This window comes from Anabas testudineus, chromosome 9 (genome assembly GCF_900324465.2).
Source record: "Anabas testudineus chromosome 9, fAnaTes1.2, whole genome shotgun sequence".
NCBI classification, from domain to species: Eukaryota; Metazoa; Chordata; class Actinopteri; order Anabantiformes; family Anabantidae; genus Anabas; species Anabas testudineus.
The window spans coordinates 3,252,410-3,279,620 of NC_046618.1; the positions used below are offsets into that span (position 1 = coordinate 3,252,410).

The 27,211-nt window shown below is 41.5% G+C and overlaps 2 protein-coding genes across 9 annotated transcripts; one reads left to right on the forward strand and one right to left on the reverse strand.

Annotated features, from left to right (window-relative positions):
- Window positions 1-138: 138 nt before the first annotated feature.
- ogfod2 (2-oxoglutarate and iron-dependent oxygenase domain containing 2) lies at window positions 139-8,892 on the forward strand. Of its 8 annotated transcripts, XR_003297676.1 has the most exons (8): window positions 139-694; window positions 861-971; window positions 1,061-1,160; window positions 1,378-1,502; window positions 1,858-2,115; window positions 2,539-2,811; window positions 6,768-6,881; window positions 7,094-7,183. XR_003297676.1 is itself a non-coding variant. In XM_026342917.1 (7 exons), exons 1-6 carry the CDS (start codon window positions 491-493, stop codon window positions 2,803-2,805), a joined length of 1,065 nt encoding a protein of 354 aa, XP_026198702.1. In that variant the 5' UTR covers window positions 139-490; the 3' UTR covers window positions 2,806-2,811; window positions 8,810-8,892. The 8 variants fall into 8 exon arrangements, 7 of the variants coding, with proteins under 7 accessions (XP_026198702.1, XP_026198703.1, XP_026198700.1 ...); XM_026342917.1 differs by lacking the exons at window positions 6,768-6,881; window positions 7,094-7,183 and adding an exon at window positions 8,810-8,892; XM_026342918.1 differs by lacking the exons at window positions 6,768-6,881; window positions 7,094-7,183 and adding an exon at window positions 7,443-7,516.
- Window positions 4,468-26,816, reverse strand: slc4a5a (solute carrier family 4 member 5a). Its single transcript, XM_026342922.1, is given in 22 exon segments — window positions 4,468-4,641; window positions 6,854-6,906; window positions 6,996-7,175; window positions 7,547-7,720; window positions 8,176-8,244; window positions 8,541-8,613; window positions 8,819-8,997; window positions 9,131-9,292; window positions 9,471-9,584; window positions 10,029-10,220; window positions 12,221-12,518; window positions 13,412-13,545; window positions 17,389-17,563; window positions 17,991-18,134; window positions 18,396-18,550; window positions 20,312-20,399; window positions 20,510-20,667; window positions 22,261-22,316; window positions 23,076-23,204; window positions 23,671-23,823; window positions 25,783-25,943; window positions 26,749-26,816. Coding segments are annotated over 22 exon segments (3,066 nt in total). The 5' UTR covers window positions 26,802-26,816; the 3' UTR covers window positions 4,468-4,475.
- Between the last annotated feature and the right edge of the window lie 395 nt (window positions 26,817-27,211).

Genomic DNA, 27,211 nt, shown 5'->3' on the forward strand with positions numbered 1-27,211 from the left:
TACCAGCTCGCTGTAAACACGATGAGCCTGTTCTTATTTTGAAAGTCCTCGCCGGAAGTCGATATATCTTTATGTAGAATAAGGCTGTCCATTGGGCAGATCAACAACTGTACACTGATGAATAATGTAGCTTGTTACACGCTGCGACCGCTGCAGAGTGATGAGTAGTCATGATTAGACACACAGCCATTAGCTGTGGAGTCAGTTTTGTTTCCTTTATAACAGGAGCTTTTATTTTCAAGACGTTGAGCCGGAAGTGCTAGCTGGTTGTGTGTCGCTGTTAGCAGAGAAGTAGTTCACGTCAGTATTTACACGGTTCGTATAACTGTTGTTATTTGGTAGTTTTTATCATACCATGCTTTCCTGCGTTTTACGAAAGCAATCCCATTTAAAGCTAGAGTAATGGCAAACGTGGAGGACGGGAAGCCCCAGTTTTATACTTGTAAATGTTTCACGACGGACAATATTTTCCTGGAGGACTATCAGCTCCATGTTCGCTTTTTATCCGAGCAGCAGTTCAGACTGGACTACCAGACGGTGCGTGGACACTGGACTCGACCCTCGACAGGCTGCTCAGCCCGGTGTGTCGGGAGGAAAACCTGCTGACACGTTTGTTCTCTCTTCATTTGTTACACAGCTGCTGCACAGACTGGGCTGCGTCACAGACCAACAGTTTGAGGATGTGCTCAACCAGGTGACTGTGTGTGTGTTTCTATTTCTAATATTGTTTGTGTTTAATCAAGTTCATGCACATAAGAGGAATAACAAAGTTATGATTTCTAGACACTACTAGATAATGAGACGACAATAAGCTACAACCCTACTGGACTGTCACTGAACTGTCTGACTGCTCTGTTTAGATTTCACAGGAACTGGAAAGGCGAAGGCATCTCTGTGCGATGTCTGCCGAGAGAGCTGCTGCTATAAAAGACATTTACCAGCCCCTCCACACTCATGTCTACCACCTGAAGGTACTGAGCGCACCTGCCTCTGCTAATAATGTCATTTATAATGTTCCTGACTGCTCGCTGAGACACATCTGCACGCCACCTCTCCTCAGGAGACCTACCTTGCTCCAAAGTTCAAGGAGATTGTTGAGTATTGTCAAAGCAGCAGCGCCAGCACAGAAGGTCTCCTAGACTTGTTGGAGGAAGAGGCAGGTGAGCTGGAACGTGCTTTCATTATTGAACCGTGCTCAAGTGAGAAGGAGTAACCCATTTCGAATATCAAAGGATACTAAAAATCAAACCCGTCATACTTCCCCATCCTAGTTTTCTTTAAAAAACAACTTGCTACCTGCAGCTGTAGATGTTGGCCAGGACAGGAATTTACAGGAATCCACTGATTTTTTTTTTTCCCCCTATGTGACTGCTTTAGCTCCGAAGGTGTATCGCTTCCCTGTGTTTGAAAAACGTTTCTGTGAGGAGCTGGTGGAGGAGCTGGAGCACTTTGAGCGGTCTTCAGCCCCTAAAGGAAGACCCAACACCATGAACCACTATGGGGTAATGTATCCATTTCTAGCTGCTGGAAGGACTTAAAGCACCAATTAATCATTGCTCTGTCATTCATGTTTCATTTTTATTGTGCTGTGACATTTAGGTCCACGGCCCACTGCAGTCACAATGGCCAAGAAATATGTGGAACTCTATGAAATCTGTGGGGACAAGACAGGGACATACAGGATGAATGTTCTAGGAAAGTCGGGAAATATGCAGGGTTCATGTCAGAGAAACGTGCATATAAATCAGACCAGTGTGACATGTTAAAGTCAGCCAAGGTCCGGGAACAACACGTGAGGGTAACATCATCTGTGACATGCATTATTCACACGGTTTGTCTCATTTCCTCTCTGTCCAGATCCTACTGAATGAACTGGGCTTTGACGAGGGCTTCTTCACGCCTCTCCGTGAGCTTTACCTGCATCCGCTCACCTCCCTGCTATTTCCAGACTGTGGGGGGTGCTGTCTGGACAGTCACAAGGCCTTTGTTGTCAAATACGACATGAATGAAGACCTGGACCTGAGTTACCACTACGACAACGCAGAGGTCACTCTGAATGTTTCCCTGGGCAAGGACTTTACAGAGGGCAACCTTTATTTTGGTGATATGAGACAGGTGACCTTATGGTTACAGTACTATACTTCAATACCTTTCAATTACTACTGCTACTGTTATCTATACAGTTTTGATCAATCTAGACTTTAGCTAATGTGGATGAGTGAAAAAAATCAAAACTCTTTCTTTAATGAGCTTCACAAAATCTGCACGTTTACGTTGTCAAAAGAAATATTTATTCTATGTGTGAGACTGTGTCAATGGTTTAGTCGGTGATTTAAAATCAAATGTATTGAATGTCTTTTGCCGACAATTGTGACAAATTGTTAGTGTCATTGAAAATAATTACCAGTAAATCAGTGGAGAACTGATATGTACCTCCTGTAGTTGCAGTTTGGATCATTTATTTCAGTTTCAACTTTTAGACATCAGAGGCTTGAAACCATCCAGTCATTCAGCAGGTGGTATTGTTGTCCCCCGCAGGTGCCTTTAAGTGAGACAGAATGTTCAGAGGTGGAACACAAGGTGACCGAGGGCCTCCTCCACCGGGGCCAGCACATGCACGGGGCCCTGCCCATCTCCTCCGGCCAGCGCTGGAACCTCATCATCTGGATGCGAGCCTCGCAGGAACGCAACAAACTGTGCCCCATGTGCAACACACGACCAACGCTGGTGGAAGCAGAGGGCTTTGCCGACGGGTTCACCAAACAGTCTGAAGGGCTGATGAATGTTTCCTGTGTGCTGACGTGACATACGGTAACCAGCTGCTGTCAGCAGCTTTTATTAACACTGTTTTAATTTGCTGCTACACTGGACAGGCAGGTGTAGAAAGTCATTAAATGAAAATAATCCCAACGACATACTTGGACTTAATTCCATGTTGGAATGATTCATATTTAGCATTTGATTTTCCATTATAAATAGAGTCGGTTAGACAGTCTGTGATTTTAAGATATTTCATCTTAAGACGTACACTGAACACACTTCTCAGACCTTGGAGACACTCAGTTTTGATATAGTTTTTTTTTTTTTTTTTTTTTTTTGTTTAGTAGAAATATGTTCCAAAATGTATCTTTATGTGATAATGTGAGGTATTTGCTACTAAAACATTACCAATTATCAATGATCATTTAAACAATTTTTGGTTAAGGTTTTTAGTTTTACTGCTTCATATTCATATTTGAGCATCGTAGAGCTGGTAGGGAGAGGAAGGTAGGGCTGCAGAGCTTAAGCTTGCACTAGGCTCATGCTAGTGAACAAATCAGATCAGTACTTTGCTTTCAATATACATAATTTTTTCCCATAACCATTTTATCTCAATAGCTACTTTCATCTTTGTTCAAAAACCCAGATGTGAGAAATGCTATAATAGAAATGCTGTTTCTGGATTAGGCATTAGAAAGACAGGCTCTAATCTGGTGTTTGCATTTTAACCAACATAGTTGACTTTGTGACATCTGGCTGATCAGCAGCCTGGATCAGGACTAATGGAAGTTTTGATATAACCAAGCCAAAGATTTCTACACAGGACAACACACATCATTTGGAATAATGAAATTTAATGACATACATTATATCTCTTAATTGAATTGAATATTCAGATCGTGTCCATTTCATGTCACTGTCATATGTGTGTAGGGTCGTGCTGGAAGTGAGCTACGTCCTCACATGGTGTGTTTGAGAGGAGACACATAAGCATGAACATGTGCGCTGAGTAAATCCTGCATCTAATAAATGAATCACATGCAGCAGCATGAGAACATCAGGACTTTTTGGTTGTTTCTTTTTGCTCCAGGTAAACGTACCAGTGTGAAGTGTTGAACTGGAGGGAAGCAGGGGAAAGGGGAGCTTATTCTTTAGGGGAGAGACTACAGCATACTCAAAACTCACGCAAGGACACAAACATGCAAAGTCTAATAGGGAGTAAAAGGCGTTGCTTTGTGCAGACTTGACAGCGTCTCAGTAGATGTCTGTACACCTGCTGATGTGAGATTATTGTACAAAATGTTTCACCATTGTAATGATTTCAAGATTCATTTGAATGCAGAGTAATTAGACAAAAGCAAAGTATCATTATACAGTATAGCCGAGTAATAATAAATATATATATATATATATGTTGACATCAAATATATATAGAAACATATTCTCTGTTCCGTTAGGGACACTGACTTCATACAAATAGATTCAGTTTTCCATAAACTATTTAGAGCAACGTCCGTCAATAAGTGCACCAGTGTTAAAGCAGATTTACTACTTCAACTGCCTTGACTGCATCAGTCAGTCTGGTGTCAGAATGCACACAGCTGTCAGTCTGTGTCACCTTGGACTGTCTGTTGGTCAGCACTGGCTGCATTCAGTAGTCAAGGCCACATAATGTGCGTTGCTCTGTCAGCACGACATCAGCTTGTGTCTCATCTTTATAATGTGGTCTCACTGCTCATGTCCCGAGGCTGGTGGGGGTCGATGTCCGAGTCATAGTCCGACTCCATCTCGATCTTGACCTGGGGGACAGGACAGGCCATCCCTCGGGTCATAGGGATGGCCGGAGATGACGGACAGGAGATCTTCAGGTGGAGGGTGATGCTGAGGAAGGGCAAGCTACAGTTATACACACTGACAGCCAATGAAACCAAGAGTTTCCCACCAGTCTTCATGGTACAGAGTGGTGACAGAGATGGGTTTGAGGCTAGGGAAGGAACATGGGAACCAGCTTGTTGTGGTTTTTTACAAACATCCATTTTACCAGTCCAGCGGAGAGCGAAGCTCAAACCAAATGTTTTAACATTTGCTTAAAGTATGTGCATTTCAACCAAACGCCAAATGAGCTTTATGTATTTATTCAAAACGATAAGGGACGAAGGGCAGTGGTTGGCACTGTCTCCACTGTCTCCTCACAGCTACAGAAAAAGGGCCAACCAGGTGCTGTAACATGAGGAGTTAGAATGTTCTCCCTTATGCCAAATAAATAAAGTTGGAAATTTTCAGGCCAGAAATGTATTGAAACCTGATTTCTTTCATCTAAATCCACAGTTGACACCATCTTGCAAAACAGGTTTATACTAATCAGTGATAAATTACACTGTCAATTCCAAACCATGCCTCTTTCAAAGCAATGCAGACGTTAAAGTTAATCCAGAAATGTCAAAAGTATCTCTAGTTAAATGTGTCGTGAATGAGCACAGGCTGCTCCTCCAATGCAAACGTTTTCCATTGAAACAGGAGTGGCTCTAGGTGAGGGTAGTTCAGAGGCTGCTTTAGTGCAGAGATTCAGTACGTGGAGGAAAAAGAAACAACCAAAACAATGATGCTTGTTGCGAGTGGATGATTACAGTTTTAAACAAACTGATTTACAGGAAATCTATGAAGAAATGTGCACTAGATGTAAAATACACTTAACATATCACACATTATCTTTATTGTTCTATTGTAAGTCCACATGTTAATCTACACAAGGAACTTTGAGACACAAACATTTTATTACAACATGCATTTTACCTTTCACCACCTTTTACATCGCAGTCACAGTACACATGCTGTGACACGTTAATCATACAACACAGTTTGAGTAGCAGCAGGATTGCACTCTTACTAACAGTTCAACATTTCAATGATCTGCATTGCCTTAAAGAGCATGGAGAGGAGAGATGGAGCCCAAGTTTGTCACTGGGTGGGGGGCAACTGTGCTTCAGGTGGTGGAGGGGGGTGGTAAAGTAAATTGTGTGTTTATGGATGAAAAATCAAATGTATAATGGACAATCTGAAATGTGTAAAAAAAAAAAAAAAAAAAGTGTAATAAATGGCATTTTGTTGTTGGAGCATCTGTAATGAAGCTAATAAATAGAGATCTGGAAGTGCCGTGATGCAGTGCAATAAAACACCAGTTTGTTTTACATTCTCAGTTATCTGTGCTGCATCAATGTTTTGGTTTCATTTGCTTATGAGATCTTGGACACTGGATTTCTGCTGTCACCACATTACTGTGGAATTAATTCAGTGTACGGTGCTCACATCTCTACTGCAAAAAATACTCTGTATTAAACTCTATAAAAAGTGCTCTGACTGGAATTAGCAAGAGACATTTTAGTTCTCAAATTCAAATATCTTGCTCAGGTAAAGCTCCAGGCTGAAACCAAGATTAGTCATTTAGAGTGATTTCTTGATTGAACAATCAATCTCATAGGAAAACTCCTGTAATAAAGAACCAAGGTTTTACACATTATAACATGCATTTACAAATGTGCAAGTAAAGGGGCATAAAAGCTTTACTAAGCAACTGTATATGTAACAGCATACTTTAAATCAAGGTTGTGTACTTCAACTATTACTAAGATCACAGATGTCACTTGTTTAGGTCAGCACCTCATTAGCCCCACCTCCACCCTAGCAACCACCTGTTGGAAATGAATCTACGTTCCCCCAGGGGAGGAAGTTATTATGGATGCTCTCTGCTCGTCACTTTATCACTTTGCACAAGAAGGATGAAGTCAGAGCCTATAAACTACAATCAGCACTGCATCCCACTCCACACTAGGTGGTTGACTGGGGTAAAAGAGAAACTGAGCTAATGGCTATCACTGGATGTTAGAGAGAAAATATGTTTGTCTGCTCATTTACTGTGTAGTGCTAAATGCTCACATGCATACAGGAAAACAAAACGTGTCAGTATGTGTGTATGTGCGTGCATTAAAGAGCTCTCTGTGTGGCAGCAGCCTGGCAGTAGGCTCCCCACTGAGTCTGAGAGACATCCGGATATACGAGATCTTTGTAGGGGATGTGCAGTTTGAGGACACAGTACCTGCGATCCAAGTCCGACTCTGAGCTGGGTGAGTGGTTGGAGTAGGCGTGGTACTTGTCCTGTGTGGAAACACAAACTCGTTAGAAACTCATGCCATGATCCCTCATCCCTGCAGGGGGCAGCAGAAGCTCTAGTTTCTCACCTCTTCCTCGCTGTCGTCTGATTTGGGCTTCCTTTTCTCCTTGTCCTTCTCCTTTCCTTTCTTCTTATCATCGTCTTTCTTCTTCTTTTCTTTCTCAGGCAGCAGGTCATCTAGCCAGGCCAGGTCATGCTGGGAGAAAACCATGTCCAGCATCTTTCGGACCACCATCAGACCAAGGATCTGGGGGGGTTGCACAGATTTACACTTACAGAAACACCTGGTTTCAAAAGTTCCATTAACATCCAATACCATTCTCATCTCTGAGCTCTGAATAAGATTTAGCTGGATGGTATTTGTAGATGACACATGAATCACTAGGACACGCAGTGAACTCAGACTTTATATTTACACCCTGTAAAACTGACATTGTCATGTTATTTCTATAGTTTCCACGTGTGCATTGTGTTAGCAGCAGCTAACGTGTGCTGTCACTATTTCACTGTCCAGAGAGTCCAGGAACAGCAGCCTGCCTTCCTACATGCATCCACAGTAGAACAACACAGGATCGCTCACAAGCCGTGTCACAAAAGTGAGCCTGATTCATCACGTACCATAACGGGGAAGACGATGGCCAGGAAAGTGGATTTAAGGACCCAGAGTACGGCGAGACACATGATCTGGATCAGAGTGAACAGGTGTACTCTCCTCAGCGGGACATGGCGGAGGAAAGAATAGTCCGGCTGGTGCTTGGACGGCATCATGTACAACTTAATCCTGTCCCAGAACTGTGGGGGACAATGAGAAAACTTTTACTACACAGCTAATATATGAATGATTAATCCCAACTTGTTATTAGGGGACATAATAACCCTGTAGCCGACTGAATTCATCTGTGTAACTATTGGTCTTTCTTTGTTATCAGCACCAGTAAAGACAGTGCAGTGCTATTTATATATTTAACCCACAAGTGGACATTTCCTGTTTCTCCATTTCATTTATTTTGCACTCTTACACTTATTAACACATCCTGCTGTTGCTCTATCCTCCTGTTTGTTTGAGTCTGTTGTCTCTGCGTCTGTGTGGACACTACGGATCATGTCTCTCTGCCCACTTTATTGTTTGCTTGGCAGCTCTAAATAAGCCCCCACCCCCGTCAGGAATGCAATAAGTGAGATGTCCAACCACACTAACTCAGTGTATTATGATAAATGGCATCAACAGCGGACACATCGTCTCGTACCTGGATTCCACTGAGGGAGGCTACACCCATGTAAAGAAAGACACCATACAGCACAGGCATGGGGATGAACTAGGAACAACAGAGACAGATAACATGTAATGTATCTCACTGACGTATTAGCTTTGGATGCACATGTAAAAACATTTTTGCACACAACAAGGACGCTGGCCTCCATCACTATTTCGGTTTTTCTATTGCTTTAAGACAATAAAATGTGAATCTATCCTTTAAGTTAATCTATCCTTTAAGTTCAGAGAGGAAGTGGGTAATGTGATTGGTGACCACTCGTGTGTTGTCCATGTATTGTTCATGCTGGAAAAAAACTAGAACAATAACATTTGATACTAACGGTGGGCCCTTCCTACCTTTAGTATTGGTGCGAGGAAGATGGACACTCCAGTGAGAACGAACACCAAAATGCCCGTCACTCTTTGTTCTCTGAAAATTAGACATTGGTGAAACATACATGAAAGTATTCAGACAATTTCACAAAGCTTCTCACGATTTCAACTACAAAGGGCTGTGAAGAGTGGCTGTGTCTTCCTATGACACATCTAGTGGCAGCCTGAAGGCATTATCTCCCAGTTTAGAGTCCTCTTTTTATTTTTGTCTTCCATCTTTCTTTATTTTACAGTGGACCAACCTGACCCCGAGGAACTGCGGCTGCTCTCCGGGAGCGCTCGACTCACTCTCCATCTTCAGAGAGTCGATGTGGGCGATGGAGATGACGGTGGCGGCGACGTACCAGGGCAGGCCAATGAAGGAGCAGGCGGCCATCAGGATGCCAACCCAGAGCAGGTCTAGATGGTAGCCACAGCCTTTCTGCCAGGGAAACCAAACACAGATCTTATGTGTTATAATAAGACCTGCAATAATATAATTAGTTAATAACAGTATCAGCCAGAAATATCTCTTCAGCAGTATGCAACATGCAGCATGGTAGCAGCTCACCTACCTTAAGTTTGTTCTCCTTGCGGTTAACAATCACAGCACTGATCTGCTGGTCCATGAAGATGAGGATGGTGACCAGGAGGGCAGGGACGGAGCTGGCCAAGTATATCCACCACGGGTTCTTACCAAAAGGCATTACCAGCCAGCCACGGTCAGGTCGGGTTGGCTAGTAGAAGATGAGAGCCCAGTAGAATGCAAATCTTTATCATCTTTACAAAAACTAGATCTGCAAACTGATGTCAAGAAATGGCCCCTAGGTACCTTATTTGCTTCTCTATGTGCAGTCTGTAACATTGTAAGTGCAGCTCTGAATTAAACTCTAATCAGAAAAGGAGTTTCTGTACCTTAAATTCTGTTGGGACAATTAGCTTGGGGGTATCGAGTCCTATCAGCATATCGAGCCCCACAAACGTCATTATGGACATGAAGATAGAGAAGTCACTGATGAGTTTCCTCAGCTGCCAGAGAGAGAGAGAAATAAAAATGATCTCACTACTGAGATCAGACACAGACAGACAGGTGTGAGCAGCAGAGCATGTTTGGTCAGAAGCACAGGTGGTAGTATGAAAACTCAGACTTACAGTGAAGTGTAGCACACACACACATTGTAAACGTAGTGAGTATAAGCCATTTCTGGTACGGTGAATGACACGTTGTGCTCATTAGTTGCTTAGAAAGTCATCACAGTAGCGCTGTGGAGCAGTGTTTCTACATTTCTAGATTCATTATTCCCACCAATGCACACAGCAACAACAGGGTACCACAAAACTCTCAAATAACCTTTCCATGCATCAAACATGTAAGACATGGGATGTTGATGGTGAACATTTTTCCATTCTATAGATTCAATATAAGTTTGGTCAATCTGAAAACAGACATAGACATGCAGGTCGTCTCGTCACCTTGGTGGGGAAGTAGCGGCTGAACTTGAACTTCTTGAGGCTGATGGTCATGGAGTAGGTGCCGAAGAAGAGGATGAAAGACATGAGGGCCAGATCGGGGACGTAACTGCAGGACTTTCCCACCAGAGAACCACCGTACTTCAGACACACCTTCTTGCTCAGCTGGCTCCAGTCCAGAGCTGTCACATTCAACTGGGATGGTGGGCGCCGGCGGTGAGGAGACAGGAGAGGGTGATTGAATATAGAAGCATTTTGACAACGACATAAAGGGGATAACGTAAATGGTCGACGCAGATGTTTTAGTTCCAGTCCATAGAGGAGAGTTGGAGGTTGATGGGACAGATGGTGAGAAACAAACAAAGGAGTGATAGGGGAGAGCAAAGAGACTTCTTCGTCTGACACAGTGGATGCCCGGGTCAGCTGTAAACAAACCACTCTGCTGTTTGCCAGCAATGCAGCCGTTTGTCCTTCATTCAGCCTAAAGCACACAGAACTAAAGAATAGTCAAAGAAATGGAAATGGAAAGAAAACAAGCACTTACCCCAGAGAGACCAGAGCTGTTATCTGGCATTGGAACTAACCCATTGAAGATGATTGTGGCCACTGTTTATGATTGACAGGGAGGTAATGAGACAGACAGCCAGGAGGTGGTGAGGAGGAAAAACAAAATGGGAAAGGAAAAAGAAATGCAAAACACGATGAGAATCCAGCTGCTGGACACCGCAGAGAGCACTCCGAGGTGCGTGCACAGAAACAAGGGGGGTACTCACTTGCAAGAGATGGCAGCCAAATAGTTAGTGCGTGGCAAAAACAAACAAGAGACAAATCAGTTACAGGAATCAATGTCTGCAGAACTTAGCGCAAACCGCCGCCATCTTCAAACACCACTGACAGATTAGAGGATGTGGATGTACATTAGAATTTCATGAAATCATGGAAGTTCAACATTCTTGAATTAAGGATTTGTTAATGCTTTTGATATGACAAATAAATAAATAAATACAACTGATGTCTGGTTTCTAAACATTTCCTGTGTTGCATTTTCCTGTTACTTCTCAGTCAACATGCATGACAGGATCATATTCTGGTCAAATTAGGTTCAGCAGCGGCCACAAATACCAACAATCACACTTTTGGAAAACCAATTACTTTTTGGGGAGATTTACTTCCCCAGTCATTCTCCCAGACCCAGATACGACCTAAGGCTGGACGTTCAATCGACAGCACGCAGTTGACGTTTAACAGCCTTTTACATTTATTTTTATTTATTCATGTTTTGTTTTGTTAGTTTTTTTTTTTCAAAATGACCTTAGCATGGAGCTAACTACTTTCAAAGCTCGCACACTACAGCATGAGATCCTGAAAAACACTGATAAAAAGCCGGAGGGCAGACAGTGATAATGGAGAATCAGAAAAAAGATGATCTGAGTTTTGTCTGAACTGGTTTAAAGAAAATCAATAAATAAACCGTGTGCAGTTGTGAAGGATTACCTACCACAGGAACCAAATGTCTCCAGTTGATTTCAGAGCAAAGTCAAAAGACAGGAATGAATCCATAAGCACCTTATTCATTGGAAATGGTTTGTAATAACGTGAACTTAACATTAGAATTTCATCTGCAAACATGAGGACACGACCCTCCACTAATGAGAACTGGATAATTTTCTGAAAGAAACCTTCTACCCAGTAAAGGCAAACTGAAAACATCAGTCTAGTGAACCCAATAAGAGCTGCATGGTCACCTCGGAAATTACAGCTTGACCCGTTAGTGTGAAAGACCTTTTCAATTTTAAAAGAACTACCTGGTAACTTGGCCATATAACAATACTAATTGTAATGACAGCGTTACAATTACTGTAAAGAAAAATGTAATCTTAAATGTATCTTAAATGATTAAACATTTTAAAAATGTACAAAATGAGTTGTTTTCTCAGGAAAACGTCTGTTTTATCTGTGAAATATTGTTTTAATCGTGCACAAAGTTCCACGTTATTTTCATAACATTTCAAACCTTCAAACCAATTGGTTGAAATATAAAGTGGGCAAATTAACAGGTTTTCTTATAGGTTATGTAACTGATCTCAAATTGATTTCACTGAACAGTTCCTGGGTAATTATTAGGTCATTAGTGAGCTGTCATCTACTAGGTTAAGGATTCACACCATAGCCACACTGGCTCCCGGTGGTGTGACCCTTCTGAGTTAAGCGGTGAACTCACTCGGGTCTGGGGCCACGCACTCGCACTTGTAGGTAGTGATGTAGTCGGGCTTGAAGTTGGTGTCGATGGGGTAGTAGCTGAAAGCACCCATCATCTTCTTGATGGCATCAGAGATGAAAATGAAGGAGATGAGGCTGGAAAAGCCCTCTTCAGTGAAGCGGGTCATGTACTTGATGATGTAACTGGCGTCAGTGGCTACCAGGATGAGACACTGCAGGCAGGCGTGGATGCCGACCCACAGACGCAGCTCCATGTAATCTATGTTGTTGTTCCTTAAGGAGGGAGGTGCGGGACAAGGATGGTGGACATAGACAAAAGATGTTCATTTAACTCTTACACTTACTTACAAAACTGCATTTATGACGTTCTTAAATGTATTCCCAGAATACTTCCCAGTATACAAATGATTGAGGCCTTAGCTTGCACAGTGGTAAAAACTAGTCTTTGCCATATAGAACAGTAATACTATGTAGTAAATGTCTAAGATAAACCAAGTAGGACAGGATATTAATAACCGACCAGAGCCACTACTGTATGACCAACCAGTCACACACACTTAAAGCAATATAGGCAACTTTTGGGCATCAAGGTAGCAGCAGTATGACAGTTAAAATCCACCCAGGGTGTTGAATACTGACGCTGCGTGATAACCTTACATGTGTGGTCAAAAGCTGTGAAAGGTACGCTGCCACGTCAGTATATGACTCACAGGGTTTGAATTTCTCTGATTTGTTAGAATGATGAAGAATCGAGAACCAAACTAGTGCATATAAAGTCAGCACAGATGATATATATATATATATTTTTTTTTTTTGTTTTGTTTTTTTTTTTTTTTTTTGTAATCTTAAAAGTGCCTTAAAGATCAGAACTTCAAACACAGACCTTTGTGACTGTGGTTCCAGGAGGAAATAAAAGCTTGAACGTGGTTAAACATAGATTTAAGGAGGTGCTGCTCATGTGGCATTTTAAAGTCCGACTCTTCACTGTGAACAGATTTGAATGTAAATCAACAGAATTTTGGGAAGAGGTCAAGGTCAGAGAAAAAGCTTCGCTTGCCTTATAATGGCATTAACAATTAATGCTCTAGTCGTTATTAAAGAACCTGTCCGCAGCATTTTCACTATATAACTCCACTGCAGGATCATTTGGCTCTGAGAAGGCTCACTTGCTGAATTCATAAAGGAGCTTTTCAAAGATGAGGATGGGTCCAGTGGAGCTGAGGATGATGAGGGGCTGACCGCCGAAGAGACAGAAGACAGAGCCAGCCAGAGCCGTACCCAGAAAACTCTCCATCACTCCCTGTTTGAGGGGGAGGAGGGAAGAGAGTCAGAGAGAGAATGTATTATCATGCACAGAATATGAGAGGAAGAGGGGAGTTCACAGAGTGTGTTGGTGGGAAAAGGAAATGCAGCTGCAGACAAAGGGCAGCAGGGACTGAATGACTGCCAGAATTTATCAGCAATGATTCCTGTCTGGGTTTATGAGCACGTACACATCTGCGTTGGCAAAGGATCAATACACTAATATAACTAGGTAGACCTGCTCTGTTGTAAAATACCTGGAGTGCAGCAGATCAGGACCAGTAAAACTGAATTAATGATTATGCCGGAGAGCGACATGTTGGAATTAATAATCCGACTCAGATTAAACTAAATTAAACAGAAAACAACTGTGTCACTTGTACAACAACGAAGCTGAATGTGGGTAAAAGCTCATAATCCATCACATCGAACATGATAAATGCGACGCACAAATTACACTTGTACTTCCTGAATCAAGCACTGCTTGTGTTTATGTCAGGTGCACTGGACACAGCATCGCAGCCATGTTAAACGTGAATGTGGAACAGACAAGGAGCTTACGGTGCACGATGCACAGTGCTGTGTTGAGCTGCAACACAACAAACACCTGTTGTTGCTGCAAGGATGCTTAGTGAGATGATAAGATCAATATCCACCCTGTGTGTGTGTGTGTGTGTGTGTGTGTGTAATTGGTTATAAAGGACACTGCAAACACATAGTACAGAATTACATCAATGGTTATGTGCAGTGCGTGTCCTAAAAAATGATGCCATGCTAGGGGTAGGAGATAGGAGATGGTAGGAGAAACCACGTCACAATGATTTCCACTTAATGATTAAACAATACACATCACACACTGCCTTTTAAGCCAAACAAGATCAGCGATCAAAAATAAAATCACCTAGTAGCTAAAACTGTATGTAAGAGGAATACTTCCTTCACAGAGGGATTCCTTGTCAACTGTCAACTGGCTCGGCATCGTGTGTTTCCACCATGCTTGTTGTGTTTGTAGGCCCACATGACATGCTTGCATTACAGTGTGTATGCAAATACATCATCATGCAGCTATATTGTCATTATGGTAATATGACATATTCTAATTACAGGGAGGAATAAGCGCAATATATCATGGACGACACAATAAGCGACAACCCTACACCTGGCACAACTAAACTGCCTTGAAAAACAGATTCGATCAGATCAGCACAGGGATAATCTGTGGTGACTGATGAGACAACGTGAGAAAACCAAAAGGCAAGATGAAGCTGACAAAGAAGACGTAAATATTGGCAGTGTGTTCTTTGGTCAAATGAAACTGAAATACAGTACAGGCAAATGTTATGGTTTTCTGCATTAATTTGTCATAAAACATGATCTGAAGTCAAGAGTATTAACAAATATAATGTGCGTAAAATAATAACAAAAGAAAATCTGATCTTTCATGTCTTTAGAACAACAATAAAAACCTCATAGTGCTAGTGGGAAAAAGTATGTGAACCCTTGGAATAACTGGTTGACCCCTTTACAGCAATAAACTCAACCGGGCATTTCAACATTTTGCCAGTACTGCTGTGCAGTGTAAACGTGTTCTTTGGCAAACTTCATAAGATAAGATAAGATAAGATAAGATAAGATAAGATAAGATAAGATAAGATAAGATAAGATAAGATAAGATAAGATAAGATAAGATAAGATAAGATAAGATAAGATAAGATAAGAAAACCTTTATTAGTCCCACAATGGGGAAATTGCATTTATACAACAGCTTAAACACTGTCAGAAATATAGTCTGACCAAAGGAGACAAAAGACTAAACTGGCACAGTCCGAGATAAATAGACTATGAAACCTGACAGTATAAACAGTTCAGTAATAAATAAAATATATACATGTAAGTACAGTATATGTAGCAGTGTGAGTATGTACAGTATATGGATATTTCTGGAAGCAGTATTGAAAATGTACATTGTAAAGTTGGTTATTGCACAGGTGTAATATGAGTATCAGCAGTGTTCATTGTACAGTCTGACTGCAGCAGGGAGAAAAGATCTGCGTAATCTCTCCTTCACACAGCGAGGGTGGATCAGTCTGTCACTGAAGCTGCTACCCAGAGCAGACAGGGCGTCCTGCAGTGGGTGAGACTCGTGGTCCAGCATGGATGTCAGTTTTGCCAGGATCCTTCTCTCACCCACCTCTCGCACTGAGTCCAAGGGACAGCCCAGGACAGAGCTGGACTTCTTGATTACTTTGTCCAGCTTCTTCCTCTCCCTCTCTGTGATGCTGCTGCTCCAGCAGGCCACACCGTACAGGATGGCTGATGCCACTACAGAGTCATAGAAGGTCTTCAGGAGTGCTCCCTTCACTCCAAAAGACCTCAGTCTCCTCAGGAGGTACAACCTGCTCTGACCCTTCCTGAACAGTGCATCCGTGTTATGAGTCCAGTCTAGTTTATTGTTTAGGTGAACACCCAGATACTTATAGGAGTCCACTCTCTCAATATCTGTTCCCTGTATGTTCACCAGTGAGGGGACAGCAGGCTGCCGTCGGCGAAAATCCACCACCATCTCTTTGGTTTTCTTCGCATTGATCAGAAGGTGGTTTTGCCGACACCAGGCCACAAAGTTCTGCGTAAGTCCTCTGTACTAATAAGCAGCAGTTTCCTTCATGGTGCTCTGTCTTAAACACCCTGCTAGTTCAATGTTTTACCTACTGTAGACTCATGAACACAGATGTTAACCAGTTCCAATGATGCCTTCATATCTTTAGCTGTCACTCGGATTGTTTCTTTACCTCATTCGATGAGTGTTTGTTGTGCTCTTAAGGTCATTTTGACTGGCCACCCACTTCTTGGTAGAGTAGTCACATTCCCAAAGTGTCTCCATTTGTAGATTGTTTGTCTAACTGTAGACTGGTGAATTTCTAAAGTCATTAAAATCACTTTGTGACCCTTTCCAGCTTCATGTAAATCATCAGTTCTTGATCATAGATCCTTTGAAAGCTCCTTTTGTTGAGGTATGTCTCACATAAGCGTATTCTTCTTGTGCAAAGCAAACTCAAAAAGTTAGAGTGGTCAAAGTAGCTCTAGTCCACAACCTCCAAATCATTTTCTTGCAGGTTTACTTAATGCCTGACTCCAGCTTTTTTGAGGACATTATTCATACTTTCTCCTCTAGCACCATGAGGTTTTTTTTCTGGTTGTCATGAAAGATCTGATTTTTTAAAATTATTTTAGGGACATTATATTTGTTAATACTTTTGACTTAGATGAAAGTTAGATGAAAGTTTGTCACATTTTATGACAAATTAATGCAGAAAACCTTGAAAATCCAAAAGGTCCACCTACTTTTTCTTGCAGTAAATCAGTTTGGATCAGATAGGGATTCAGATCAGATGTTTGCTGTGAGCAGTGTCTGCACAGTGCCAAGCTGAAGTGATGGGAGTGTGCTGGTAAGGACCAAACACGATTGAAAAATGTTTACAGGAGATTAAATTGTTAATACATTATGAATACATGTTTGCCAACCCTAAAATACAGAATGAAAAGATGACTCCTGGTCAAGAGGCTCAGCAGAAGAGGAAACATGACAGTGACCCCAAACACACTGCTGCACACAAAGGATTTCTTGGCAGTGCAAATGTGTCCCCTGAATTCAAGATGTCTGAAGTATTTTAAAATGAAAAGGAGAGTGAGGGCTCGAACATGGACTGAATTAAATGGATGGGATTTGTGGTGTCACTGGTCAGGAAGTCAAGTTAGAGACAGAGGTCGACGGCTGCATGCGCTGACTAATATCAAGTGTTAACCTTGTTCTGTTCCCTGTTGGAAGCTCTGTGTTCTGTACCTGGTAATTGTCAGTAGCGTCTCCCAGCAGGCCACCGAAAGTGATGGCGTTGGTGATGCACCCCAGGTAGATGAAGAGCACAGCGGAGATGGACTGAATGTGGAAACCCTCGTAGAAATCACTGGGCAGCCATGGCAGTTTCCGCTTTATGTCCAGGTACAGGCCGCCACAGAAGCTATTGTACACATGCACACACAGCAGTCTGGATGCTTTCCATGAGCAGGTGGACGACTCTTAGTGACGTAACGTGGCATCTTGATACACATGCAAGCTACTACTACTACTCAACTTGTGCTACAACTAAGATATTAGAATCATCATGACCTCTGAGTTATTCACGATTAATGAATTCATTAATAGTTTTAGGCACAGCTGAAACTGACAGTTCAAAACTGCCCATTTGGTCAAAAATTAGTCTTTAGTATTCTCAGCTTAAGTGTTCGTTAGAGAGCATCTGCATCTTTTGAAACTGTACCAAGACAATTTTCCCCCTTTGCCAAATTTGGATTAATTTATGTTCAGATTTTCTCCCCATATGCCAGAGTGGAGTTAAGCCCGATCCAAACCTCTCCGCAGTGTGCCACATGGTCTGGACTACCTACCGTCCAGTGAATGCCAGCTCCTCTCCGAGCTCGTGTTGCACCGGCATCTCCTCGTCCTCAGCTAGGCCTCCTGCTCCTCCTCCTCCACCTCCTCCAGCTGTACCATTCATCTGCCCCAGTTCGTTCAAGGAAAACACAGACTTCCTGCAAAAAACATACACACGGCACAGATGGAACCAAATACGGAACGTATGAATGCATTCATTTATGTTTATTGTGCCGTTTCAGAGGCTTTTCAACCCCGAATGTATGGCAGATGCTTGCTGACATGGAGGTAAGATTTCACACTGCAACTGAGATATCATTTTTGGGAGTATATGCAGAAAACAGTTTGCTATCAAGCCTTGGTTCAGATTCACTGTACCACAAAAAAGAAGCAGAGTGAGTCACGTGCATTTCTCCAACCTTTTGTCAGCCGAGGTGACTTTCTTGGGCGGCTCAATGCGGATTTTGGGATCCCATTCTCCAGGTGGAAGCACAATAACCTCATCTAAAAACTCATCTATGCCTGCGATAAGGTCTTCCCGATCCCTGGCCTTGTAGGCTACATCACTGAAGAGCTGGGAGAGGCAGACAGATGAAGAGAGAGAGGATTTCACCAGTTCAGTTGGTCTGAGTCATGGTAACAGTGATCAGTACTGCATGTACTGCTCTAATAACTCTTTTCTATTCTCCTTCATGGCCTCCAGAGACTTGTTAAACTAAATTTGTGCAAGCTATGTGTGGACAGTTTGACACCAGTTGGATTACATTCAAAAACAACTGTCACTTTTGTAACTAATCATGTCCTGTACACACTGCAGGTCAAGTGCACAGGAGCACACGTTCAGAAACATTTTGGGCAGGTTCCTAATTGGCAATGACTTGGGCATTGGTCGAGCTCTAGTTTTGTAAATAGTCACTGCATGTTACACAGGCTTTAGGCCATTAGGATTGTAAACCAAAGCAGAGCTCAAACTAAGCATCGGAGTGAAACTTTTTCAAATTAAAAGCAGCAGGCGTTTGCAGCCTGGAGAAGACAGAAATATTTTCCCAAGAGTGGAATGTGGTTTCTCCATTGATTTTCTTCCTCCCACACAAACACCCTAACTTGATTTTGGTCTGCAGAACGATCGCTGGAATGAATTGGAGCGTTTTGCTCTAAGTTTCTGCAGTGACTCAAATCCATCTAATAACTGCAGATGGATTTTTATAGGCTGCCTGCACCTACTGTATGTTAAATAATATAGTGAGCACTCAAACGTAAGCCATTCAGCAAGATGTTGACAGATGTTGTAAGCTCCAAGTGACATAATAACATGTATATTTGCTGTGAATACTGAAAATAGGTGAATCAGGATTTATCATGTATGTTTGAATTTATTCTGGAACATAAAACCATTATTATTCGAGGCTGAAGTGCTTATAATTAAAAACATACTTTACATACATACTTATGTAAAAAGTTAGCAGCGTTAGGGAAGGAGGCTGCCTAGCAGTATGTTTCGGCTCAATAAACTGTAGCTAAGATACATTTCTACTGTGTAACAGGAGGATTGTTCATGGTAAGTAAAGCATCATCTAAAAATGACTAACAATGACAATGACAGTAAGTATTTATATTTATATAAGTTCACATTTTTATTATTTCCTATTAAATTATTTTGCTAATATAATATTGTACATTGTACAATAATTGGACATTATAAAAAATAAATTCTAAAGTGTGCTGCCAGAGGTTTACCATGCCATTATACATTTTGGTCACATGGTGGCACTATAGAGTAAGATGTTAGTTAAACTGACAAGTCCGTGCCCTTTGCAGTGACTCTAAGAACTTGTATTTCTTCATATTAAGATCAAATCTTTGTCATGTTAGTTAAAAACAGAATATAAAAATTATTGAAAACTATGCTACACTAAAAATTCAGCTCTTGAGTCTGACCCACCTGATCTAGATGTTGTGCCTGAACTTGAGCAATTTAAATAGTTTTTATTTCTTTACTTTTTGCATCTGCCATTAAAGCAACAAACTTCGCTTTGTGTTTAGAATTATAAGAAGAAATAAGCAAAATAGCACTTCCATTAGCCGCAAGCCATGGGTGACTCATTATCCCCATAGCAAGCCTGCTCCTAACTGATGGGTAACAATCAGCAGAAGCAAATACTGCACCACACATGCACATCCTGTAGGTTACATTTCAGCTTTAACTGCACTTTTACAAGAAATTACACTTCTCTTTTCCAAGGGTTTACTGACACATTGTCAGTTTCAGTATGTGCTGTGTAACAAAGACGACATGACGTGGAAACATTTTTAAACCACAGTGACAGATACTTACGTCATCCACCATCAGGGTTGCTATGGCCCGGCCGATCTCATTATATGACTTGGCCTTGCCTTGGGGTCCCAAGAGAATAAATAGGAATCTGTACAGTGATGAGACGAACATGAAGTATGTGCAAGGATGGCAGGTGCCTGAATAAAGGATTTGGTGAAGTGAGGGTGGAGGAGCAACAGATACTGCAGTTCTTTTCACCTGGTGGGTACAGGGACTTCAGTCAGACCCCCTAGTGTGGTGGCTTGGGCCAGACGGACAAAGGCGACAAAGGGCTTATTGAGGAAATCCACTTCACCCACCAAGACGTTCGAGGCCTCTGCATCTCTGGGGATCTTCTTCATAAATTTGTTTTTTAGCTACAAAGAAATGACAGAGAAAATATGGTGAGGCATCATAACAGAGAGTGTGTGTCTTCTCTAGGGTCTAATATACAGCTGGGTGGTTTTGTCTCTGCGTTCTTTTCATTAATTTTGAGCCCAAATATGAATCACAGTTTAGATAATTAATAAATCCAGTAAAATCCAGCAAAATGTAATGATGTGCAGTGTTTCATCGTCATGTGTGATAGTAACAGATTTCTTCATGTACTTAACATTTCATTACTGACAGACCTCTCTCGATGACCACTTCATTGTGCTGACAAATATCAGTTTATCTGTTGATCTATGTTTAAGTGTACTTAAAATACCATGTTTATTATTACTTACAATAGTTGATTATAAATTAATGACTAATTTATTATCCCATGTCGACATTATGACTGACTGCAATGACCTATGCAACAATTCCTCATTTGTTGCTACTTGTAAATAAAGCGTTATATCATCTGCATATTGCACACAGCTGTTGTTGCTTGATGTACAATAAGAGAAAACTCTTTGATGAAGATTATATTAATATGGTTATAACGGTTATAAATATATTAAAGTAATACATGTAAAAGTCTCTACAAACTTAGATGTCTGGCTTCATTAAATGTGTAGACACATGCAAGACAGTGTTGGCCCATGAGAATTAAACCTTCAGAGAGGTAAATGTAGACTGACACAGCTGTAAGTGAAACAGTGAGCGAACGCTAACTTGACCTGTTACACCACGTATACTGCAAAGGTGTCACAATAGCTCTCCATAATGAAGAGCCTTGCCAATAACCCACAGCCCGAATTTGTGGATGCATGTGAAGGCCAAGCACGCGGACCGGACAAAGAGGTCTATGTTTTTTTATGGTGCCAACTCAATATTGACACAGACAATGTAGCACACACAGACAAGCACACGCAGTAAGAGACCTTTACTTGTCCACTGTCACATGTGACCTACTGTATGGCTGCCAACCACTCATAACTAGGGTACTTGAAACTGGACAAACTCCCAGTTGCACCAACAAATCTAGTTCATAGCTGATAGCACACACTCCTAAACAAAATCATTCATTTGTATGTGTACATTTGTCATCTCAGTGAATGACACTTAATCCTGACCTGTCTGTTTGAAAGCTCAGTAGCCTAATCCAAGCAACAACAGCACGTCCTTGCATCGGTTCCGGATTTAAGCCACATTAATGCATCGGCCTTAATAATGAGTGGGTTATGTGTTTGCACGCTTCCTCTATCACTAGCTGTCACCCTCACTAGCAAACACAATGAAAGATTGATGACACTTAGGACAGAGCTGGCTCTCAACACCCCAATGAAACATCAATTCAACACAATGGCTTACTGAGACATAAGATAAGACATTAGATCTTGGCAATAACAGAAAGCAACAAAGTGGAAAATGCGTGCACACTGCAGAGATGACATCCATACAGATGTCTGAAACAGACAGGAGCATGAATTCAGCTGTGACAAAGACTCAGGAGTATGCAATAATACCCCACAAACATAAACTTGTTATTATAATTTTATTATGTATTAAATAATGTTTAGGCATGTGAGAAATGAACCCACCTGGTCTGTGCTGGGGGTATCTGCAATATCATTCATACTCCTGCTCTGTGCATGACCTGCAGGGCACAACAGCAGCAATAACAGCTATAAGACATTAATTACATGCTGTAAATGTCACATAAATTAGGCTCTGACATTGTTATCTAGAGCATACACTCAGTGGCCACTTTATTAGGTACACCTGCATGACCTGCTGTAAATAATCTAATAATCTGGGTAATGTTGGAATGTTTGTGATGTTTTTTTTTTGTTGTTGTTGTTTTTTTCACATGAACAAACATTAGGCACGTTTGTGAGCACTATTTGAACTGTGATGATTTCAGCAGCCACTTGACATCAGTAAAAACATGTATGTGTGCAGGTGAGTGCCGGTAGCGAGGTGGTTAACTCATTGCTAAGCCCACAATAGATTTCCTTCTTTAACAAATCAATCTGGTTGGTTCATGAATTAAAAATAAACAAGTAGATCCCAGTAAATGTCATCTGTCTTTGATGAGACAAAGGGTTGTTCCTGACTACAGTACGTTTATGTATTAGATTATTCTATGAAATCTCTAACTAAATACAGACGTATTGCATAATAATCTAGGAATAGCTGTGTAAAAGTACACAGCCTCCGTGAGAAGCTTCTGGTTAGTTAACTTTTAAAAGCTAACTAAATATTATTATACCTGAAAATTGGTTACAAAAGGCCAATTTGTAACCAATTTACAAAAGGTTGTAAATTGGCGCTATACAAATAAAATTGAATTGAATTGAATTGAATTGAAAACAGACACATGCTAATTGAAACCACAGAGAAACTATGAACAGACACTCACGCAGGCGGCCATAGTTAGCAGACTGCTGCTTTATTCGGAGGTCCTCTGTGGATCGATTAAAGTTGGCCAAAGGCCCCAAACCTGGCCCTGGGCCCGGTCCGCCTCGGGTCGCTACATTGCGATCTGGCAAAGGAAGAGAAGCAGAAACATACACATAGAGCACCAGAGCAGTCGGAGGTGATTTATCTAGCAGCATGTGTCCTGCCCAGATAAGATGAAGAAATACGACAGTGGTAATTAACTCATCAAACATTAATGCCTCCCCTGTGGAGGATATGAGCCTTGTTGACTGCAGGAGTTTGTTCATTTATTTACCAAATGAGTCAAATACGCATATGCATAATACATTTCTCACAGGCAGAGAAATTTCTATGTGGGACCAGAATGAGCTATATGTCAGGAGCGCACCCTGTTATTTCATGTGAAGGCATGTCATTACACATGTTCATCCAACACTGTACGGAGTAATATCAATCACACTAATAAAATAGTGTCTGCCATTCGCCACTACAGCCTCCTCAAACTGTGTAATGCCTGATCTTCTAATTAGGATTGGGTTTTGTACAGAGCTACTGATAATGGCGCTCACTTGTGGTGGAGCTGGACTTGCCGATGTCGGCGAGCGAGCGGTGGATTGGCTTCTTGGTCTGGTGTCGATGTTTCCTCAGCAGTACAAAGCTGATCTTCTCTCTAAGGTCAGGGGATATCATGCCCTCTTCTATCTGTCTCTCAATGATGTCATCTAAAAAAAAAAAAGACACATTTATACAGTACAATATGTCACATGAGGAAATACAGCAGGTGGATCCAGTGTTTTTCAATTTGACTCTCCTCTCTGCAGTATAGTAGTTTGTATAGTCCCTATTTGACTCTATAATGCACTTATTTCAGTCTATGTAATATGTATAAAGATGTTGTACACTTCAGAGAACTGTTTTTAAAATGACAAATGCTCTTTACCCATACCCAAACATATCTAACATTGTGTGCTACTATGTGACTACGTAAAATGTGACGCACTGGAACACTGTTTGGCGTTGAGTGTAAAGAATGTCTGTGCTGCCTGATTTGCCTCCTGAGATTTCATAATGCAGATCCCCAGGCTCTGTAAGAGCAGCAGACAGTGTTTGTGGAACTCATATGAATGGTGATAGTCTTGTGTGACTGTATATTATCATCACCATGATTCACTGGAGAACTCCCTGCGGCAATGTGGTATTTTCCAACAACATTTAATAACCGGAGCTTTCATTTTGTCACTTTGACTTAGAAATAATAGCTCAATTGAAATAAGAGCAAGATACAGAGTCAGATTTTATTAAACTAATACAATAAGCTGACAGGGGACAAATAATGCAAGCTAAAAACAACGTGAAGCAGTGTCACTGTCATGAACGTGCTTAATAGGGAAAGCAGCCTCTCTGTCAGTCAACAAAAACTAAAATCTGTGATTTGTTCATTTGCTTGAACCTTTATTTATCTAAGAAATTTGATTTTCAGTGTTTCCACTGTCTTTTAATTCATCCGTCATGCCCTGATCCCAAGAATTAGGTGGTGCCTCTGCATAATGTTCCTTGTGTAACAGAGTTTCAGGATGTATTTCTGGATGCTGCTGTGGTGGACTGTGTTAAGTGCACTAGTTCTTCAAAGTTCTCCTGAGCCCATGTGGCTCGACTCCTCACAGTAGCGTGGTGGTTTCTCATGCAGTGCTGCCTGAGGGCTCGAAGGTCGAACACATTCTACACTGGTTTCCACCGTTGGCCACTTAATTCATAATCCAGAACAGTGATAGTCAAATCTTTTAAATAGTTTAACAGAAACGTTTCAGTCTTTTTATAAAGTGTGTTGCAGCATCAAACCACATTTAGCTCCTTTTTCAATTGTTTTCTAAGATACAATTACGTTGCTCAAAGACAACACTATAAAACCTCTTCTTTGTACTTCTGTTAGAGAACTTTGTGATACTTCTTGTAAACATCTGACTCTAGACAGCGCATCCAAACTTAAATGATTAGCAACATTTTGCAAACTAGTAGACTGGGAATTTTAATTAGAAGAAGTCCTTAATGTGGCAGGCAAGAGTAATCAACTTAAAAGGTATTTGTGTGCTCTCTCTTTTTTCATGAAAATAATTAAGTAATAAACATCTATCAAGCCTGATGGGAAGTGGTGTTGCTCTGAAATTACCCCACCAATCACTTGACCAGGTAGTGGAAAATTAAGTAATGTGCATGCATAGAACAACTGGTCTTCAATTCCAAGGACCAGCACTGGTTTCATTTGGCTGCCAACTGAAGAACACGTCACTGTCTCTGTTCGTCTAATTGATTTATTTACCACTCCATATGCTTGGGTTTTTATGTTGTATGCGTAGCATGGGGAAAGTTTTGAAACCAGAAGTTGTTGTCTCGCTCTTATAAATAGTTCAATATTTACAGGGGACAGTTAAAAGAGTTATTGCTTCAATAAACACTGAGGGGGAAATGACACTACATAAACAACCAACAGGATTATTTTTGCTGTTATTCCATAACCGAAACATTACACCTAGGCTAATTTAAACTTATGATTCATTTTCTGAGGTAGTGATGTGCAACTTAGTGAAAATTATATGAGCATATATTTACAGCTAAACTAGGGAAAACATGTCTGTGTGGCTGAAAATAAAAAAGAACAATGACCACTATCCAAGAAACCTCACCAACTATCTGAGGCAGTGAGTAGCCTTCCAGGTCCAGCAACACTGTTCCTGTCTGGAGACATGTCCTGAGCTCGAAAAGACTGTGCAGGGACAGTGTGGACACGTGGGGTTTACTCCACCGCTCTCCTCCCTCCTCCACCTTCTCTTCGAACTTCACCCACCTGAAGGTGGAAAAACACACAGAAAGAAAAAGGGCAGGTGTTCATGTTTGGTTTCTCATCGCTGCAGTTGCAAAGTGGTGCCTTGGATCCTGAGCCGGCTCAAGACGATTTGGTGCCCTAGGTGAGAGTATGGCCCTACTCCCTCTTGGTATGCTTGTTTGTTTCCATTGAAATGAGCTTCTCACTTCTCACAATAACATCGTGACTTTAATGCTTACTTCCTTTTTGTATTTTTGAGTGTGAGTCAGTTTAGACTGAGACACAATGTGCTAGCGAGTCAAATGTAGTCACAAATGAAAAGCAGTAACAGCAGTAAACAGCATTTTTAAGGTTAGAAAGGACAACATACCTCTACTCTTTTCCTCCACCTCTCTTATCCACCTCCTGAAAGCTGCCCCTGAGGGCTTGATGGTAATATCAATATGACAAATATGACGATATGAGTTTTTTTTGTTTGAGGGCTTGAAGCAGCGCCCCCTCAGCATGAGGCGCCCTAGGCTATTTCCTACATGGCCTACGCCAAGAAGTGGCACTGCTCATTTCTGCAAAAGACCATGGTGATGTCTCTATTGGATTTAATCTGCTGTAAGTAATCCATGCACCTGAGTCAAGGTCAACCTAAGCTTCATGCAGCGAGAGTTAAGGTTATACATGTGTCTGACATGTGAAACAGTCAGTGTTTAATACTTGTCAATATGTTTCAGATTTCAAACATGAAGCAGAGCCATGATTGACGAGTAAGCTCGTTTCTGAGTGGCAGGAGCAGAACTCAGTGCGCTGTGTGTTTGTCGGCGTAGTTATCCACCTGGCAGACTCCCTCCACTCCAGCTCGTCTCCTTCCCGCTGTAGAGTGTCCATCTCAGTGAAGAGTGTCGGCGTGGCGTCATCATCTTCACTCAGGATGTAACGGAGCCGCTCTGCTGCCGGAGACACTTGATGGAAAGAAATAATGTTGTTGAAATTATATCATCTGATAGAGGATTATAAAAGAATAATACTGAAAGAAAAAGGTGAGTTGGCTTTTTGCTGCAGCAGCCTGTGTTAATGACACGACGCTCAGACCTTCAACAACCTTTTTACCACACACACGGGGGGTTTTACTTTTTCTATACTGACATGTTAAACCAAACTTATCTTACATATAAGCAGATACACAGATTAGACATACAGCTTTATTGTTGTGGTGGACAGGGGTCACTAACTAGTTAGTGGGAACACTAACCGGTCTGCAGATACACAGCCTCAAACCCAGAAAGCTGCAATGCACT

Coding starts and splice junctions, on each gene's coding strand:
- ogfod2 (XM_026342917.1), top strand. CDS start 491: ATGTTCGCTTTTTATCCGAGCAGCAGTTCAGACTGGACTACCAGACGG. Junction 972..1,060: donor CTCATGTCTACCACCTGAAG/GTACTGAGCGCA, acceptor ACCTCTCCTCAG/GAGACCTACCTTGCTCCAAA. Junction 2,116..2,538: donor ATTTTGGTGATATGAGACAG/GTGACCTTATGG, acceptor TGTCCCCCGCAG/GTGCCTTTAAGTGAGACAGA.